The 20,263-nt window shown below is 40.3% G+C and overlaps 2 protein-coding genes across 5 annotated transcripts in view; both read right to left on the bottom strand.

Moving 5' to 3' along the window:
* Window positions 1–20,263, bottom strand: part of LOC137847008 (zinc finger RNA-binding protein-like) — a 207,528-nt gene that overhangs the window by 32,838 nt on the left and 154,427 nt on the right. For 3 of the 4 annotated variants that reach the window (XR_011090716.1, XM_068665204.1, XM_068665205.1), the window contains exons 4-8: window positions 8,858–9,143; window positions 7,045–7,186; window positions 4,684–4,902; window positions 1,800–2,047; window positions 605–796 (exon numbers count right to left, since the gene is read on the bottom strand). Coding sequence is in view for 3 of the 4 variants with exons in the window: in XM_068665204.1 (XP_068521305.1) it covers window positions 605–796; window positions 1,800–2,047; window positions 4,684–4,902; window positions 7,045–7,186; window positions 8,858–9,143 (1,087 nt within the window). In the remaining variant the exon portion in view is untranslated. The remainder of the gene's footprint in view (window positions 1–604; window positions 797–1,799; window positions 2,048–4,683; window positions 4,903–7,044; window positions 7,187–8,857; window positions 9,144–20,263) is intronic. The other variant, XM_068665206.1, reaches the window with a different exon arrangement.
* Window positions 1–20,263, bottom strand: part of LOC137847028 (syncytin-2-like) — a 77,423-nt gene that overhangs the window by 46,449 nt on the left and 10,711 nt on the right. The window lies entirely within an intron of this gene.

The raw sequence follows: 20,263 nt of genomic DNA, 5'->3' as shown, positions 1-20,263 counted from the left end.
GGTTCACAGTGAAGACCAAGTCTTCTTTCCAGAATACCTACATACCTGCACCCAGACAGTAGGGAAAGCATGCTTACCCGAAGTATTCCAAACACACACTATGAAGTCTACTACTACAGTGCACTGTTCTGTGCTCCCATATACCAATTTTGTTTGCAAGAAATGCCAAGGTGTGATGCATAATTATCCTGTCCCTTGGCACTGACTCGGTTTACAGCATTTCAAAACGCACTGTGAACTTCACAGCACCAAGCAAGTAAGCTGACTACTGAGAAAAGTCTTGGAAAGAGTTACTGAAGACAAGCATGCTACCACGTCTTCACTGACTCTTTTCCCCACCTTATTCTACACCTTCATGCTACAATTTCCATACTTTCCCTAATACATCCCCTTCTTATTGATGCAGCAGCAGTATTTTTCTCCCTTTTTCCCGACAATGCCCTTCTAATAGTGAGCTTAAAGTTACATTTGAAACAAAAAGCAGAAATAAACATTTTAAAACAAACTTATTCAAACTATATTGTGTCTGCTTATTTTCTCCCCTCTAAGATGAGGGGAAAAACATACAACTGACTTGTGTAATAAGAACAAAGAAGACTCTTACTTTCTGATGTTTTGCTCCACGGATATGGGCAGCATATGCATCTGCTCCTGTACAAGACACATCACAAAGCTCACAGCGCAACTGATTCTGAGATCCACGAGCAGATGTGCTGCTGTTATTGGTGTTCTGGGAAGCTTTTAATGCTGCTTCTTTCTTTTTGTGTTTCTGGCCTTCTAAGTGTTCTTTATAAGTCTGATTAAATAAATAATATACACAGTAAGCTACCTTTGTACTGCTTGTTCATCTTTCAAGTGAATACACATAGAATAGACCATAACATAAAATACATGCTTTGTATAAGAACTACTTCCTACTTTGAACATTTATTTTATATTACATGCTCTAAGGCATAAACAGGCCACTTGCAAGAACAAGAAATTTTCTTCTCCACTACCAGAATTCCACTTTTAGAAGTAATACAACCGGGCTTCTCCTCCCCTACCTGCTCACTTCCTCAATCAAGTACAGTTCAAAAGATATTAATATTGAAAACTTGAGATGATCACAAAACTGTATCTCAGTTGCAGTTTCCTGCACTACATTGAATTATTCTTGATTTTGAATTTTCCTCAACCTGCATGATGACACTGATTAAGTGTATCCTGAGAGCTAAAAAATTGATTCAAAAGAAGGTAGCACAAAAAGCTGTGGTGAAAATGAAATGCAGAAGTTGAGATTTGCTCCTATAACATCACTGACAACCTAGAGAGACAGGGTGGGAAATAATGACAGACTTCCTTAAAGAACTGTTGAGCCAAACACACACAGATACTACATGAATTGATGTCTACATTTTACACACTTGTACCCACTGTGAAACTACACTGAGATGACAGAATACCATGAAAAATAAATTTTCGGGCTTCCCATTCACAAAATTTATATAATTGAGTAGTTTTGAAAAAAAGTGTTTCCTAAGAAGTTTGCTGTGCTAAAAAAGCAAATCAAATTCATAGTTTATAATACTTCTGGAGTTCAAAGTATTGTTAAAGGTTCTCTGTACAAGCTAACAGGATGCATCTTTTGCCTTCACGTAGTAACTCTATAATAGCACAAACTTTCATTTAATTATTCCTTTAATAAAACTGCAGAATCAGGTCCTTAAAATTTAAGGAGTTTTATAAAGGGGGTCATTTTTTTTCTGAAGAAATTATGACGAAAAAACGTATAGCAGAATATTACATAATACAAGTACCTGTGGTCCAGCACAGCTGATCTTACAAACATCACAGTAGTGGATCTGGGGTGTTTTGGGAGGTTGTTTTGCTTTCAGTTGCTTATTTTGGAATGATGCCTTTTTTGTAAAGGTGGTCCCTGTCCAAGCAGCTGTTGCAGCAGCAGCAGCAGCAGCTGCTGCCGCCTGTTTCTGTTGCTGCTGCTGCTGCTGGTAATAGGACGATGCAGCTGAATACACAGCAGCTTCATAGCCAGAATAAGAGGTACCTCAAAGATCAAAATAAAATAAATAAAATAAATATTACATCACTGTATAGTACATCATGTATCAATTACATAACACACTACTTACAAGCACACTGTGTAACAGAGGTGGGGGGACAGGATATAAACAATTTATTGATATCTTGTTACATAGTCCAAGTTTTTCTTGATGTTTCACAGTACACAAATATATAGCATACCACTTGTATCTTTTTTTTTTTTTTTTTTTTTGGACATCTTCACAGAGACATAGTTATGTTGCTGGATCATCCCTAAAGAATATGTGAAAATTCCTTGTACATCTGGCAAGACTGATTCATAGAATCATTACGGTTGGAAAAGACCTCCAAGATCATCTGGTCCAACCATCCCCCTACTACCAAATGTCACTTACTAAACCATGTCCCTAAGCACCCCGTCCAACTTTTCCTTAAACACTCCCAGGGACGGTGACTCCACCACCTCCCTGGGCAACCCATTCCAATGCCTGACCACTCTTGCTGAGAAGAAATGTCTCCCAATTTCCAACCTAAACCTCCCCTGGGCAACTTGAGGCCATTCCCTCTATTGCTATCACTGGTTATCTGTAAGAAGAGGTCGACCCCCAGCTCCCCACAACCTCCTTTCAGGTAGTTGTAGAGAGCAATAAGGTCTCCCCTGAGCCTCCTCTCCTCCAGACTAGACAACCCACGTTCCCTCAGCCACTCCTCATAGGACTTGTGTTCCAGGCCCTTCACCAGCTTCATGGCCCTTCTCTGGACATGCTCCAGGGCCTCGATGTCCTTCTTGTAGTGAGGGGTTCAAAGCTGAACACAATACTCAAGGTGTGGCCTCACCAGAGCAGAGTACAGGGGGACGATCACCTCCCTGGTCCTGCTGGCTACACTATTCCTGATACAAGCCAGGATGCCGTTGGCCTTCTTGGCCACCTGGGCACGCTGCCGGCTCATGTTCACGACATAACAAGAACAAAATATTTCTCAAAGGCCAAATGGAATAAATAGTCTTTTGGAAGCAGATTTATTGTTCAAGATCCAAAACAAAAAGGAGGACAAATTATGTAGAGGAAGGCAAAAAAAAATACAAAAGATAGAACTGCTAGTGCTATTATTACATTCTACCTCAGTGATTTAAACTGTTTCAATGCAAAGCTACTTGTCTGCTAAAACCTCTGCAGCACACCCTAGATATGCACTCCTTGATTTCTAGTCTCAAAGCTGAATAAATCAAGGAAACCGGGCTTTCATATCTTTGAGATAGTTTTCCCATAAACTTTTTACATCTACTGGTTCAACTATTTTAATCCTCTGATCAGGTTCTCTTTCAAGGAAGTCCCTTTAAAATCCCATTTTAAACAGAAAACCAAAAACTTCAAGGTAGATATAACATGTCAGTTGATCACCATCTGGCCATAAACCTGAAGTTTCTTTTCACCTTTAACTAGGCTTTGGATTCTAATGTTTAAAGAAAAGTGTTTTTTTGTTTATTTGATTGTTTTTTAGCACCCATTCTCCTCCCATTTTGTGCCAACAGAACCCAAAATTACAAGATTTATATTGGATTGGTTCTCCCTGTTGGTTTGATAGTGTTATATATGTAATTCGTGTCAGAAAAATGGTTGATATTAATAAAGAAGGGGGAGATTTGGGAATGTAGCAATGGGGGTCGGAAAGCCTTGTGGTTGGTGATAATATCAAACTCTTAACGATGAGATCATCAGGAATGTAAAGAGTTTAGAGGAAACAAAGAAGGTGATTGAGGCGATGCCCTGCCATCTGGGGTTGCTTGTTTTCCCCTCTGTTAAGGCACGGAAGTTGATGGGGGGGTTGCTGGTTAGAACTGTTAACATTTATTGTTTAATGTTATATGATAATAATATTATTAGTGTGGTTTCAAGGGTTAACGAAATGAGGGAAAAGCAATCACGTTTTGTTGCTTTTGGGAACCTTGTGGTGGGCAGAGCATGTGCAGAAGAAGAGGGAGACAGTCGAAGCCGCTCCTGCAGTCTGGAACAAAAGGTTGCTAATGGTGATGGGGAAACTGTGAGCCTTTCACCCACAACGACCAGCACAAAGAGAATTATAATATGAAGTGGGGATAGGATATCCATATGTATAGGCATACTCGGGTTTCTTGTAAATATGTAACAGCAGTGTCCTATATATATTTGGAAAGTTCGACGGGTGCGTGTGCGTGTTGGTAGTGCATAGACTCCCTGCGCACCCAGCGCTGTTTACTTGCCTTTTATAAATATTCTTTTATGTTACTAAATTCAGAGTTGAGACTTCATTTATAACAATAGCATCATGCTCTTCCAATTTCCCTGGGTTTTATTTGTGTGGATGTCTCTCCATTTTTTTCTATTCCCCCACCTTCTCTCTCCAAAACTTTAAACAAGTCACAAAACACCATGTACGTAGCAATGCTAATACTTTCTATATTTTCACATGTAAAAAAATAGGCATACTTAAGCATAAAAACTTTTAAAGATAAATCATTATACTGGCAAAACATTTTGATGCAACTGGTTGATACTTCTCAGTAGACTATGATGCAATTGAACACAAACATTTTGAGTATTTAAATCCCGTAATCCTCTGTGAAAAAGATCCCAGCAGCATAATACACAAAACTCTTACCAGAGTAAGTAACTGCTGTTGTACTGTACGTTGCACTTTGGGTATAGGATGGAACAACAGTAGCTGCAGCTGCCACTGGCTGTACAGTAGAGGATACTGGATATATAGAAAATGTAGTTGTTGCTGGACTTGGGGTTGCAGGTTTTATAGCCGTCACTTGTCGCGTTTGTTGGGCTTGAGTATATTGAGCTGCCCCTTGGCTATATCCTGCTTTCTGAGCTAATGAGGATAGAAAACAGAAGTATACAAACATAGGCTTTAGTTGAATGAAGTGTAAACCATATTAAGTAATGCTTAATGATACCTAATAACATTCTGGGAATTAAACATAACAAGGAGAGGTGTTTTTTTGGTTGGTTCCTTTATTAGCATTATTTTAACAGTCATGGTTATGTACTGTGTAATTGTGCAAAAAACACACAACTGTGTAAATATGTCTCAGGTCACATTAGTAGGCCTCAGATTATTTTGTTTTTCAGCTACGCTGCCATGTTCTCAAATGTTATATATGGAGTGGTAATTTGTGTCGAGAAAATGGTTGATATTAAAAAAAAGAAGGGGGAGATTTGGGAATGTGGCCATGGGGGTTGGAAAGCCCCATGATTGAGATAACATTAGACTCTTTACGATGAGGCCATCAGGAATGTAAAAGAGTTTAGAGGGAACAAAGAAGGGTGATTCAGGAGACTCCATGCAGTCTCCAGTTTCTTGTTCTCCAGCTGGTTCTCTTGTTCTCCAGCCATTAAGGCATGGATGTTTCTGGGTGTTTGCTGTTGTTGTTACATTCAAAGTTGTTTGACCAATGAAAAGTTGTTTTTAAAAGAACTGCTGTGGAGAGAAGGGTATAAGAGGGGAGCCTGCGCTCAAGATAAAGATAAGACAACATGAAGTTACATCAATAAAGAAGCAGGAAAAAGAAGTGAAGAGGAACAGGCTGGCAGAATGGAGACCAGGACGGGAGCAGGCATTTTGATTGCCTCATGAAGATAGGTTCGTCCAGACTCAGCAAACTGCTCAATAAGCTCGTACAGTTGCTGGGAATAGGTGCACCGGAGCTGGGAAGAAGCTTAAGCTGAGAGAAGTGGACCTGTGCACACAACTGCCTCTCGCTGGTAAGCAGTTGCGCATTATGGGGAATCATATGTCCTTAGGAACAAAGACTGTCCTGGTAACCTTACAGCTTATTCTCCTTATTAACAATCAGACAGTTTATGAGCCTGAAATATGGGACCAAGCTGAGGTCAAGGTGTGGGACTCTGCTACTAAAAATGACAAGGTGGCAGTGGGATTGCTCAGCACGTGGCGAGCTATCTCTGAGGCCTTAAAGAGCCATGTGGAGCCACAATCACAAACGTGTGGCTTGCCAGATAGTGAGGGAGCTGCGGGCTCCTTTAGTGATCCGACTGCTAAAGCATCAGCCGCTCTGCTGCTACAGCCATCGAAGGCTTTTGCTGTTCTGCCCCCTGCTGACCTGGACGTGCCTTTTGACCCAGGCCTCTTGGCCTTCACAAGGAGATGGACATGTTTTTCTTCGATCTGGGAAGAACGGGATACATAAGGCCCGAAGAATGGAAAATGGTGACTGTTAAGTTATGAAACTTAAAGGATTGTTTGTTACCTATCCTTATTGTATGTATGTATAGGCATACTCAGGTTATTATGTAAAGCAATGTTCTGTATACATGTATTTAGAATGTTTGATGTTCATGTGTGCGTGTTGGTGGAGCATAGACTCTCCGCACACCCAGCGCTGTTTACTTGCCTTTTATATCTTTTATATCTTTTATACCTTTTAGAAATATTTGTTTTATAAATATTACGAAATTCAGATTGAATTCAGACCTCATTTATAACATCAAATAACCTTCGAATTTAGTTTTTACTGGAATACACTAAGCTAAAGAACATCTAAACCTTCATATTACTTTTCATTAACATATAAAAAGACTTTGTAGCAGTCATGATACCAACAATTAAATAACTACATACATCATTAAGTAACTGCAGAACTACAAATAAAGTCTAACCAAAGTATCATCTGAACCCACCACTGACTATCTGCACATAGCTCAGCAAACTTTCTAGACAAATCAGCAAAACGTTTGCCTAGAAGTATGCCTTGTGTGCATTTAATAACAATCCAAAATTCAAAGATAGCTACAGCAATGTCCAGCTATCCAAAGAAAGTTACAGCATTAACATTCAAGTTCCAGATGCAGCATATTCTTCTACACAATTATCAAGGATTACATGAAAAAAAAAAAAATCTGGGTAATGTGATAATGTTCAAATACATATTTTTAAGGTATTAATGTAGTACTCACACTGTATAATGACAGGAGTTGGAAGTGTGCAACCCACCTGTCTGGTAGTACGATTCAGCTACTGAAGGCTGAGGCTGGGCAGCAGCCACAGCCGCAGCAGTTGCTGTTGGCTGTTGATAGTATTGTTTGCTGTCATAAGCTACAGCTGGGGCAGTAGATCGAACATAAGAATAGGATTCCTAAAAATTTTCAAAAAAGAAAACAGTGATTTTCTCCTTAAAATAGGTATCTGGAGTAATAAAGCTCATTACCAGAGTCAAAAAATAAAACCAATATATTTCCTTCTAGTCTACACTAAAGGAGATAGTTTTTTAAAAAAATTATTCATGGAGACAATATACATAGATATATGCATTAAAGAAATTAAATGTTTACAAATGGTTCTGGCCAGAATACAAACCTGATGGTCTTTTTCAGATTTTATATAAAAATTAACCTCACTTAATTAAATCACTTTCCCTTCCAAGCTATTTTGTAACTGAAAAGCAACTACTTTCATTAGTTTTTCATAGGAACTATATGAAATTCCTAAAAAAAATATGAAGGAAAAAAAACACCACCAATCTCCACAAAATGTTAATTTCTATAAACCACAATAAAGTCACAAGGTTACAAACATCATCCTATATTTGCCTTAAAAATCCATTCATTAAAAATAGTTAGAATGGTTTTCTTGGTTATATTTGTTAAGAGTGTGGAAGTGACTTTCAAAGCCTTCTTCATTTTTTGACATATCAGCTGTTCCGTTAGGGAACCATAACTAGTCTACAAGGGTAAGGCAAGTAGCCCATTCAACACAGCCAGAACTCAGAAGATGGCTAGTAAGCTTAGAATAGGTGAGCCTGGAAACCACTACATATGTATACATATTTTCTCATCCATACCATATTTACGGTAAAGTGCGACTAGCTGACCAACTGATGGGTAGCAGGGCATAAGCTACGTTTACTGAAGTCTACTGACATGAAATTTTCTTTAATTTAGGGGACTCTTCTCTGAATACATCGAGTAACTGACTACCTTAATGACGTGAATATACACCCAACTGGAAGGACTCCTAGGTTACAATTCATTACTATATGTAACAAATTCTAAAAGCTGCACAAAAGAACTGATAACCTAAAGCAACAGAATCATCCTTTTAAACAAACAAACCCACTAATTAGAATCTATATAATGCCTTGATAATTTTACAACTAATATATTAAGGAAATATTACAAGGGACATACTGTTTCAATGTCCTCTGTCTCACTAGTAAATGCAAATTTTAAATATGAACCATGCCACAAAATTTATGTAATTCTTGTGCATAAACACACCAGCCTAGAGATATCCACTGAAGGCTTGGACTAACAAATGCTAATGTAGAAAAAAAGCTGTTAAAAATGCAAATAATGCTCACATTTCCAATGGAAAAATACCTGGCCATGTAAAACCCCTCCTCTTTCTGCATCTAAACTGTCTAATTGAAACCAACGGGCTAGGATTGCTGATGTGCAGATACACCTGTATTATGTGAATCTAGACAGACAGGAAAAACTGCAACTTCTGACACTTCTAAAATCCGAACAGGAATAAAGACATATGTTAGAAAGTCCCAACATGACCTCTACAGACTGAAATCTTCCAGCTGCAAAATCAATGTAGCACACTGATTTATACTGCAAGTTTACTAACTCATGAACTGAGAAGGAATACAATCCAGTAACAGGATGCTGTCATACTACATTTAAGCCAGTCCAAGAGTGGGAAGCTGTCTAAAGTACCAACAAATCTCTCTCCAAACAGGCCTCTTCCTTTTAACATACAAATTTAAAAACCATTAAGCAGAAGATTTTTTTAAGCATACCTGGTAATTCTGCGTAGTGACAGGAGGTGGTGGTGGTGGTGGAGCTTCTTGTTGCCTCTGTGTATAACCATAATCTGTAGCTGTGTGTGCTGTAGGGTAGCCTCCATATGCAGCAGCTGTTGCAGCAGCTGCGACAGCTACTGGAGCAGGCCTAGCTACTGCAACCGTAGCTGCTGCTGGGGCATAGGCTGCAGTAACCGTGTGAGCAGCAACTGGGGCTTGATGGACAGTGTAGCTAGCAACTGTAGTTGGATGGGAATAGGCTACACCCGATGCTGGCTGCTGGCTACACGGAAAAAAGACAGTAAGTAAATAATTAGGTTAATTCAACATATTAAGCTAATACATAAGCATTTCAAAATCCTGGATTTAATTAATATTTGCCTGTTCTACAAACAAAGCAGGAATGGCTATCTACCTGTACATACGCTTCAATAGCTAGTATTACCTCTCTTCTACTCACATTAAAAAAAACCACTATCATTTTGAAGTTTCTGTGAATACAGAAATATCAAGTGGCTAATGACATTCTTCTTAGAGAGTGTTATATATGGAGTGGTAATTTGTGTCGAGAAAATGGTTGATATTAATAAAGAAGGGGGAGATGTGGGAGTGGGGCCATGGAGGTCGGAAAGCCCTGTGGTTGATGATAACATCAGACTCCTAACGATGAGGCCATCACGAAGGGTGATTCAGGAGACTCCATGCAGTCTCCAGTTTCTTGTTCTCCAGCTGGTTCTCTTGTTCTCCAGCCATTAAGGCATGGATGTTTCGGGGTGTTTGCTGTTGTTATATGCAAAGTTGTTTGACCAATGAAAAGTTGTTTTTAAAAGAACTGCTGTGGAGAGAAGGGTATAAGAAAGGAGCCTGCCCTCAAGATGGAAAAAAAAAAAAAAAGGCAACACGATGAAGTTATGTCATCAATAAAGAAGTAGAAAAAAGGAATGAAAAGGAACAGGTTAGCAAAATGGAGACCAGGATGGGAACAGGCACATTGATCGCCTCATGAAGATAGGTTTGGCCAAACTCAGCAAACCGCTCAGAGAAGCTCTTACAGAAAGTCGCTGGGAATAGGCGTACCGGAGCTGGGAAGAAGCTTAAGCTGAGAGAAGCAGACCTGTGCACACAACTGCCTCTTGCTGGTAAGCAGCTGCGCATTATGGGGAATCATACGTCCTTAGAAACAAAGACCGTCCTGGTAACCTTACAGCTTATTCCCTTTATTAACAATCGGACAGTTTATGAGCCTGAAATATGGGACCAAGCTGAGGTCAAGGTGTGGGACTCTGCAACTAAAAATGGCAAGGTTGCAGTGGGATTGCTCGGCACCTGGCGAGCTATCTCTGAGGCCTTAAAGAGCCATGTGGAGCCACAATCACAAACGTGTGGCTTGCCAGATAGTGAGGGAGCCGTGGGCTCCTTTACTGATCCGACTGCTACGCCATGGGCCCCTCTGCTGCTACAGCCATCGAAGGCTTTTGCTGTTCTGCCCCCTGGTGACCTGGATGTGCCTTTTGACCCAGGCCCTATTGGCCTTAAAAAAGAGATGGATATGCTTTTCTTCAATCTGGGAAGAACGGGATACACAAGGCCCAAAGGCTGAGTTGCTTGACAACTTAAAGTGAGACATATTGTTCAAAAGGAATGGAAAATGGTGACTGTTAAGTCATGGAACTTAAAGGATTGCTTGTTACCTTTTCTGATTGTACATATGTATAGGTGTACTCGTGTTTAGTATGTAAAAGCAATGTTCTGTATATTTAGAATGTTTGATGTTCGTGTGTGCGTGTTGGTGGAGCGTAGACACCCAGCACACACAGCGCTGTTTACTTGACTTTTATACCTTTTATAAATATTCCTTTTATAAATATTACTAAATTCAGATTGAGTTGAGACTTCATTTACAAGAAGAGGGTTTGTGGGTTGGTTTTGTGTTGTTTTTTTTTCCTGAAGCAGTGAAAAAGAAATCTTTCATTCAACGTTTTAAACTATTATCTTTTCATGCCCGACAAGCTTCTGCTTCATTAGTTCTTCAATAAAACCACCTGACAAATGAAGAAAAATACTACTTTTCTATGACAGCTCATTATTGACCTGCACTTGCATTATGTTTTTCAGTAAACTATATGTAGTGGGTTTACATGGCAAGGTTTTGGTAGCAGGGGGGCCATAGGGGTGGTTTCTGTGAGAAGGATCTAGAAGCTGCCCCATGTTTGGTAAGGGCCCCATTGTTGACCAGAGCCGAGCCAATAAGCGATGTTGTTTTGCGCCTCTGTGAGAGCATATTTAAGACAGGGAAAAAAACACTGCGCCACACAGCAGCTGGGAGAGTGAAAGGAGTGAGGAACGACCTTGCAGGCGCCAAGGTCAGTGAAGAAGGAGGGGGAGAGGTTCTCCAGGCGCCGGAGCAGAAGTCCCGTGCAGCCTGTGGTGAGGACCATGGTGAAGCAGGATGTCCCCCTGCAGCCCATGGAGTACCACGGTGGAGCAGGGTTCCACGCTGCAGCCCGTGGAGGAGACCACGGTGGAGCAGGTGGCCCTGCACCGACGGAGGCTGCCGCCTGTGGAAGACCCCTGCTGGAGCAGATTCCGGGCCGGACCTGTAGCCCATGGAGAGGAGACCACGCAGGAGCAGGTGACCTGGCAGGAGCTGCTGCCCATGGAGGACCCAGTTTGGAGCAGTTTTCTCCTGAGGGATGGACCCCGTGGTACGTACCCATATCTGGAGCAGTTCTGGAAGAGCTGCTGCCTGTGGGAAGCCCACGCCGGATCAGTTCATGAAGGACTGTGTCCCGTGGATGGGACCCCACAGCACAGGGGACGAGAGTGACCGAGAAGGAGCGGCAGAGAAGCGCTATAGACTGACCATAACCCCCATTCCCCTGTTCCCCTGCACCACTCGGGGGGAGGAGATGGAAGAGGGTGGATGGGGGGGAAGGTGCTTTTGGTTTCTTTCCTTTGTTTCTCACTTCTCTAGCTTGTTAGTAATAAGCAATAAATCTTACTATCTCCTTATGCCGAGTCTGTTTTGCCCGTTACAATAATTACTGCGTGATCTTGTCCTTATCTCAACCTTTGAGCTCTTTTCATCATATTTTCTCCCCATTCCTCTTTGAGGAGGGGGAGTGAGAGAGCGGCTGTGGTGGAGCTCGGCTGCCCACTCGAGCAGAACCACGACACTATATTAAAGCTATGGGGTTGTAAAGATTTCCATGAAAATTAGCTCAGAACTCTTAAAGTTAAAGCAGAGACACTTTAAAAACATACCTGTGATACCAGGCTTTTCCCACAAAAGTTTACAATTATAAAATACCGGCCCCACTTGAACAGAAGTCCACTGCCTTACCGCATGAAGGATCATCAAAAGACAGCCAGATCAAGGAAGAAGACTTCCACCAGAACTCTGGCAATCTTCCAGGCACATGCTGAGACTAACATGCCTTTCTAAAATTTGCAGGTAGGACATTAATATGTGGCTATTTACTAAGAACGAGTAATTACTAACAATGGAAACAGAAAATTTATGATGGGTTTATTTTTTGAACAGAAACAAATGTTATTGTCTTATTTCAATCCCTACCCATGCATTATGATTAAAAGCTTACAATATCTGTTCTGATTTTTTGAACAAATACAGTGAACTGAGATAAATATCACTATGTAGAATAATTATATGAAATGGGGATTCAGTGATTATTCTGATTTTTTTCCATACATTTCCAGCACTGCTATTCACTAATATTTAATAATCATAGGGTTCTACAACTCCATAGAACTATTAAAAGATAATTCAAATCCAATTTCGTGTCTGTCAAGGAGATAGCATACACTATTTTAAAGAAAACAAATGATATCTTACTTGAAAGAAACATACACAATGGCACAGTGGAATTGAAGCATGGTTATGCTCAAAACCAAAAGTGTGGGAATAGAAATGTTGTTTTTGCAGAGTTACATTGTTTAGAAGGAGGGAATGTGGTACTGAGATATGCTTACAGTGATAAGAAAGTTTAGCAGGCGACCTTGTAAAATGCAGACAACCAGACTCCTTAGGACAATTAGGTGAAAATCATGGTGTCAAGTCAAGTCAGATAAGTGAAGAAACATTACCACTTCAAACAGTAAAAATGGCAAAAGGAAATTGAAATTTGACAGGCCGACAACTGAAGGCCATGCATTGTTTGTGAAGCATCAGATAGATTGTGAACCTGGATTACCCACTCAGTGGGGAAACAGGGGAGGGTCCTGCCATCAAAAGGTATGTAAACTGTTTTGGAACTAGTAGATGCGCTCTCTCCTGCTTGTGGGGCGCCCGCCATTGCAATCGCGAATAAATTACTACTTCACTGAGATCCTCGCCTGAGCCTAAATTATTGGCTACGGAGTGTTTCTCACAAAAGGAACAAGAAGAAGTCAAGACAGCTTTTCCAAAAGACAGCAATATTATCTCTGACATAACTTCCAGAAACAAAGCACCTTTTTGCTGTAGATATTTTTGCTAAAAACATTTCCATAACTCTACTGCGTTTAGTAATTAAAAATAAAATTTGTCATTTAATTACAGCAGAACACATTGACTTTAACATATCAAAAAGCCATTTTTATGTCAGAAACACACAGAGAAAGTTTTATTACTACTGGACTTCCATGTCTAGGCTCTACCTTCTTCCCACCATAGTCCCCTGATATTTCATTGTTTAAAAGACCCTTTACATTACATCCAAATTCAACTCAGTTGTGAGTTGTACTCATGATTATATTACATTATATATATTAATGTTATTTATATGTATTAATATTAAATATTATATTACGTTTTATTTTTAGCTTCTTGGTGTAACAGTGGAAGGATAAGACCTAAAATACTTTGGTGTAGCTCGAGTCACTGCTTGAAACAATTCCTCCTATTTGATTTATATAGGTAGTGCCTTTGTTTTGTCAGCTTTGGGTCAGAAATCACTGTCAGAAAACTCATGAAAACTATTTTATGATGGTAAAAGTGTATGATAATCTATAAAATTAGGCTGCATTGTTTACGTACCTAACAGCACAAAAGTGTAAAATATTCACACGTTCAAAGGTAATTCACAGTATCACATGCATCTACTCAAAATATATTACTGAGAAAACAGGAAGCCTTATACTTTCACTTGGATTACAACTGAACTCATCAACAGTGCAATACTGCCAATGAAGGGACAGTCTTGCTCCACCCTATCCTCATTCTCACTCTTCCTTCCTCCCATATATCAAATCTGGCCATCACATACAATTCCATCACAATTCTGCTCAGTCTCATTTCTTCTTTGCTATTTTTGTATTAAATTTCCTTATCATGGTATAGAATGAACAGCCCCAATCATTTGATTTCTAAGGCTTAGTTCTATCACCATTTTCACTTTAGCAAAACTGTTCCTCTTGCTTCTGCAATGTTATATATCTGGAGTGGTGATTCGTATCAAGAAAATGGTTGATATTAATAAAGAAGGGGAAGATTTGGGAATGTGGCCATGGGGGGTTGGAAAGCCCCATGGTTGAGATAACATTAGACTCTTAACAATGAGGCCATCAGGAATATAAAAGAGTTTAGAGGGAACAAAGAAGGGTGATTCAGGAGAATCCATGTTGTCCTGTTGCTTGTTCTCCAGCTGGTTCTCTTGTTCTCCAGCCATTAAGGCATGGATGTTTCGGGGTGTTTGCTGTTGTTGTTACATTCAAAGTTGTCTGACCAATGAAAAGTTGTTTTGAAAAGAACTGCTGTGGAGAGAAGGGTATAAGAGGGGAGCCTGACCTCAAGATAAAAAAAAGGCAACACGATGAAGTTACATCAGTAATGATATTGTATAGACTCACTTTAGGATAGAATAAATCTTGTGGTTAAAAATTAATGAGAACAAAATAGATGACATCTTGTTATCTGTTGACCCTCAGTCAGGCTGAGACTTGAGATAACTTGAGTCAACTGTCTGTTATGTCTTGTTAACTGAGACATCCCGTTATCTGCCGACCCTCAGTTAGGCCGAAAGCCAACTCAGCTTGGAAAACAACTGATTCATCCTATCTGGCATTTTTAAGCAAAAGGTGAAAAGTGCATCACGAGGAAGACCTATGGTTTTCCTCCCAAAGACTACTGCCCACGTCCCGAAGAACCCGGCCCACAATTCTTGGAAGGCTTTGCGCAAGCGAAGAACCCCGGGCCCACAATTCTTGGAAGGCTTTGCGCAAGCGCAAGGACTGATAAGCTAATTAGCATACGAAGCGAGAGTAGGCGGGTTTAGGTAATGAATATGTATAGGCGTTAATAGAATATTCATCATTTTGCTGAATAAATATGAGATGGCTTGTTACTTCGGACATGCACGATAGGTGGAAAGATCCCCCGTGCATCTAGCGCTGCAATAAAGAATATACCACTTAAGGAAATATTGGCTTCGATCTTTGAATCAGTAAAGAAGCAGGAAAAAGAAGTGAAGAGGAACAGGCTGGGAGAATGGAGACCAGGACGGGAACAGGCGCTTTGATCGCCTCATGAAGATAGGTTCGGCCAAACTCAACAAACCGCTCAGATAAGCTCGTCGCTGGAAATAGGCGGCACTGGAGATGGAGAGAAGCTCAAGCTGAGAGAAGCGGACCCGCGCACACAACTGCCTCTCGCTGGTAAGCAGCTGCGCATTATGGGGAATCATACGTCCTTAGAAACAAAGACTGTCCCGGTAACCTTACAGCTTATTCTCCTTATTAACAATTGGACAGTTTATGAGCCTGAAATATGGGACCAACCTGAGGTCAAGGTGTGGGACTCTGCTACTAAAAATGGCAAGGTTGCAGTGGGATTGCTCGGCACGTGGCGAGCAGTCTCTGAGGCCTTAAAGAGCCATGTGAGGCCACAGTCAGAAGCCTGTGGTTTGCCAAATAGTGAGGGAGCTGTGGGCTCCTTTAGTGATCCAACTGCTACGCCATGGGCCCCTCTGCTGCTACAGCCATCGAAGGCTTTTGCTGTTACGCCCCCTGCTGACCTGGACGTGCCTTTTGACCCAGGCCTCTTGGCCTTCACAAGGAGATGGATATGTTCTTCAATCTGGGAAGAACGGAATACATAAGGCCTGAAGCAAGAAAAGGAATGGAAAATGGAGACTGTTAAATTATGGAACTTAAAGGACTGTTTGTTACCTATCCTGATTGTATGTATGTATAGGCATACTCGGGTTATTATGTAAAGCAATGTTCTGTATACATGTATTTAGAATGTTTGATGTTTGTGTGTGCTTGTTGGTGGAGCGTAGACTCCCCGCACACCCAGCGCTGTTTACTTGCCTTTTATATCTTTTACAAATATTTGTTTTATAAATATTACAAAATTCAGACTGAATTGAGACCTCATTTATAACATGCAACATCCTGAAGAGCTAGTGATTGAGTTTGCAATATTACAAGAAAAATATTCTAGAACTGCCTGCTTCTTCCTTTTTGAAAGAACTACTTATTATGTTACAGAAATTCACAACATCTTTTTCAAATTTATGGGCTTCTTTTTTCTCCCATTTTCTTGCTGAAAACCTTTTAACATTAAGATGACCAGACGCTTCCATATAATTAATTTATATCTAAAGATTTTTGTGCCAACTTTTTCAATTAACTTACAAGAGGTTTTACCATTGTTCAGTGACAAGCAATCATCACACAACTCAAATCCTCTCTCAGACTATTCTGCCAGACCCCCTCTGTTCCACTGATCTTTCTTGCAGTGAATCTTTGCACCTATTTACTACCTACTCGTCTTTTATGACTGTGGATGGCCACAATCCTCAATTCAGATGAAGGTTCAGCTGTACTATCCAGTGCTTTCTTTCCAGTCTGGTTTCCTCAGAACAGCTTCTTGTAAAGCTACTTCTGTATTGACAATACTTTCTTTGTATATATTGTTTTCTTTGCATTGTCTGTGAAGCATCAGATAGATTGTGAACCTGGATTACCCACTCAGTGGGGAAACAGGGGAGGGTCCTGTCCTCAAAAAGTATATAAACTGCGTTTTGGAACTAGTAGATGCGCTCTCTCCTGCTTGTGGGGCGCCCGCCATTGCAATAAATTACTACTTCACCGAGATCCTCGCCTGAGCCTAAGTTATTGGCTACAGAGTGTTTCTCACACAGGGAAAGATGTGGGCATTATCTAAGTAACAGTCTAGAAGTTTTGGTATATTTGCTGTGGTGTTTGGCCAGTTTCCCAAGTATCAGGAGTGGGGGGGGTTGGGGGGGACAGCCTGCTCCACCAGAGGCCACTCCACAGACCATAGGGGGGCTTTGGCTCTGGTGCCTGGAGCACCTCCTCCCCCTCCTTCTGCACTGACTTTGGTGTCTGCGGGGAGGTTTGTTACTCCTCGCTCTCCCAGCTGCTTTGGAACAGCAGGTTTATGTTTGTTTGTTTTCTTGGATGGGCTCTCACAGAGGCACAGGCTGTGTTGCTCATGGCTTGGATCTGGGCAGCAGTGGGCCCCTTTGGGGCCAGATGAAATTGTCCTTTATCTGCCACAGGGAGGCTTCTGGGTTTTTCTCATGGGGGCTGCCACTGTTCCCCCCCCGAACCTTGCCATCGAACCCAATACACTGGGGCAGCTAGGTCATTACCGGCTTGTAAAGTATCAGGGATTAAATTAACTAATGAAACCCTAAAAAGTGATGGGGGTAGAAGGGGCTGGGATAACAGTGCCACCTTTGGGGGATACCAAGCAGAGACTAGGAGATAAAATGATCACTGGGCAATTACTGTATCTACCCAAGGTAGGGACTAACTTGTTGGGAAGGGATTTGATGATGAAATTGGGCATTCAAATAGGAAATTGTTAGACTGGAATAACAGTGTTATTAATGGAGTGCTCTCAGGCCCTGAGAGCAAAGATATACTCACCTCTGACTGGAAAGACCCTGAAATGGGGGCGGAAGCAACAATATAGGTGGACAGTTTTACCTCAGGGGTTTACAGGGCCACTGATTTATTTGGGCAAGTTCCAGAACAGATTTTGGAGCAAATACAACCTCCCAGGGAGGTATTAATGTTAACAAATATGTGGATCATTTTCTATTGTCAGGACAGGAGAAAAGAGTTGTGATGAAAGCTACTAACAAGCTATTCAACTTTCTGGGAAAGCAGGGCTTGGGAGTATTGAAAAATAAATTACCATATGTAGAAAGAGAAGTCAGGTATTTAAGGCATCTAATACCTGAGGGAAAACAAAGAATAAATGCAGAGAGGATTCAGGGAATTGTTGAAAATTAAGAAAGAACTAAAAAGTTTTAAAAGAAAGATTTCTTTTAAGGAATCAGGAGCCATGAAGTCTGAAGGAAAATGGATAGTCCCTGATGGGAGAGAAATGCTGAATAAAGCACCAGTGAGGCAAATATTAACTGTTTTACATCAGAAGAGTCATTGGGAGGTGCAAGCAATGTGCGATGTTGTGCTAAGAAAGTATGTCTGTGTAGGAATATACACTTCAGTGAAGCAAATATGCAGAGGATGTACCATATGTCAAAAGGTAAATAAAAAGGTCATCTGTAACCCACCTAGAGGGGGGCGGGAGCCAGAGTTTCAAGCTTTCCAAAGTATACAGGTAGACTTTACTGAATTACCTGAAGTAGGGAGACTGGATGGGTGTAAGCTTTCCCCTTGGTATCTGCCACTGCGAACACGGTGGCTAAGGTATCAATGGAGCAAATAGTCCCTAGATATGGGATAGTTGAAAACATTGATTCAGATCAAGGACGTCATTTCATTTCACAAGTACTGCAAGGGTTAAAGCAGGCCCTAGAGATTGAGTGGGATTTTCACACCCCCTGGCAACCCTCCTCTTCTGGATAGGTGGGGCAAGTGAACTAGACATTAAAGAAGCAATTAACTAATTTAGTGTTAGAAACCCAACTTCTTTGGGTAAAATGCTTACCTTTAGCGCTCCTACAGGTTCAAACAGCACCAAGAAAGGAGATGCTGTTCAGATTATCCTATCTGGGCAGAAGGGATGAGATACCACAATTCAAAACAAGAGTTTTCTTAAGAACTGTATTCTGGGGTTGCCCTCTTTGTTATCTCTTAGGACCCATGGGTTGTTGGCTCAACACCCCACCCCACCCCCAAATCAACCAGGAAATGGGGTCCTGATTCGAACCTGGAAAGAATCAAAACTTTGTCCTGAAGGGGAAGGACCATTCCAAGTACTACTAAGCACTGAAAGTGAATTAAGAGCATTTAAATTTAAGAAATAAATATTAAATCCTCCCCTGAGAACACTTTGCTCCTGTCCTTTTCCAGATATTGACCTTTTTTATTAAAATTGAAGCTTTGCTAAAAAAAAAAAAAAAATAAAATACATTGAAGGTAGAAAGATTTATTTATTGTTTTATTTCATTTATTTATTAATATCAGGAGAATTTAAAATAGCATTATATCCATGTGTTATCAGGTAATAACTTCAGGTGACTTGAGACTGTAAGATACTCCACAGGCATCCTAATGTGGAAAATAAAGTAAGCTGTGTATTAAGAATCTTAATACAATATATTTAGCATTTATTGTCAAGGGAATTTACTTTCAGAAGAAAACAGTATTTCCATAGAGGGTACGAAGCACATGAAAGATAAAAAGGATAGCACAAATAAGGCTCCCTATAAGCCTTGCATTTCATCACACCAACTGATTTAACTTGAAAATGAATTACAGTTCATGTGCACATAAGCCCAAGGAATATAGAAATGGTCATCTCCTATGTATCTATGTACTAACAACCAACACATACATTATAACTGCTGCTATTCCAGCTTGGTTTAGAGCACTGAACATAGAAATCTCTATTTCTAGAGGCAAAAGACATTGTTGTATATTTAGTTTTAACTTTCTGAAGAGTACTATTCTAACAGATTTAAAACTAAGGCTAAAACCAATTGTCTCAATCCAAATTATGAACTTCCTCAGAAATGACAACTTCTTAACTATGTTTCTTGCATATTTTTTCATTTAAAGAAGCGATTTGCAGGCTAGCTTAACACGACATTTAAACTACTTTTAAGCATAATTTTAAAAATACGAATATCTAGACAAAACAATTAAGCCTTATATCTTGAAAATTCTAACTTCTTAGAACATTTTAGCATTAAGGAAACTGTACTTATTGAGACCCAACTGCAGGATTTTTCAAAGATTCACAGACTATTCTATCAATAGCAGAATAGCAAAGCTCTGTCTAAAAACATAATTCTGCAGTTTTTCTTTTAGTGATATTAAGATTGAAACAAGTATGACCTAACTCTCCAAAAACTGAATGAAGCACTACAACCTGCTGCTTCTTTAGAGAAGTGGATAAAGAGGAACTACTGAATAACTGGTCAGATGAAGTTTCAGGTATGTTAATGAAAGTAGGGC

This window comes from Anas acuta, chromosome W (genome assembly GCF_963932015.1).
Source record: "Anas acuta chromosome W, bAnaAcu1.1, whole genome shotgun sequence".
NCBI classification, from domain to species: Eukaryota; Metazoa; Chordata; class Aves; order Anseriformes; family Anatidae; genus Anas; species Anas acuta.
This window is presented reverse-complemented; position numbering and strand designations above follow the sequence as displayed.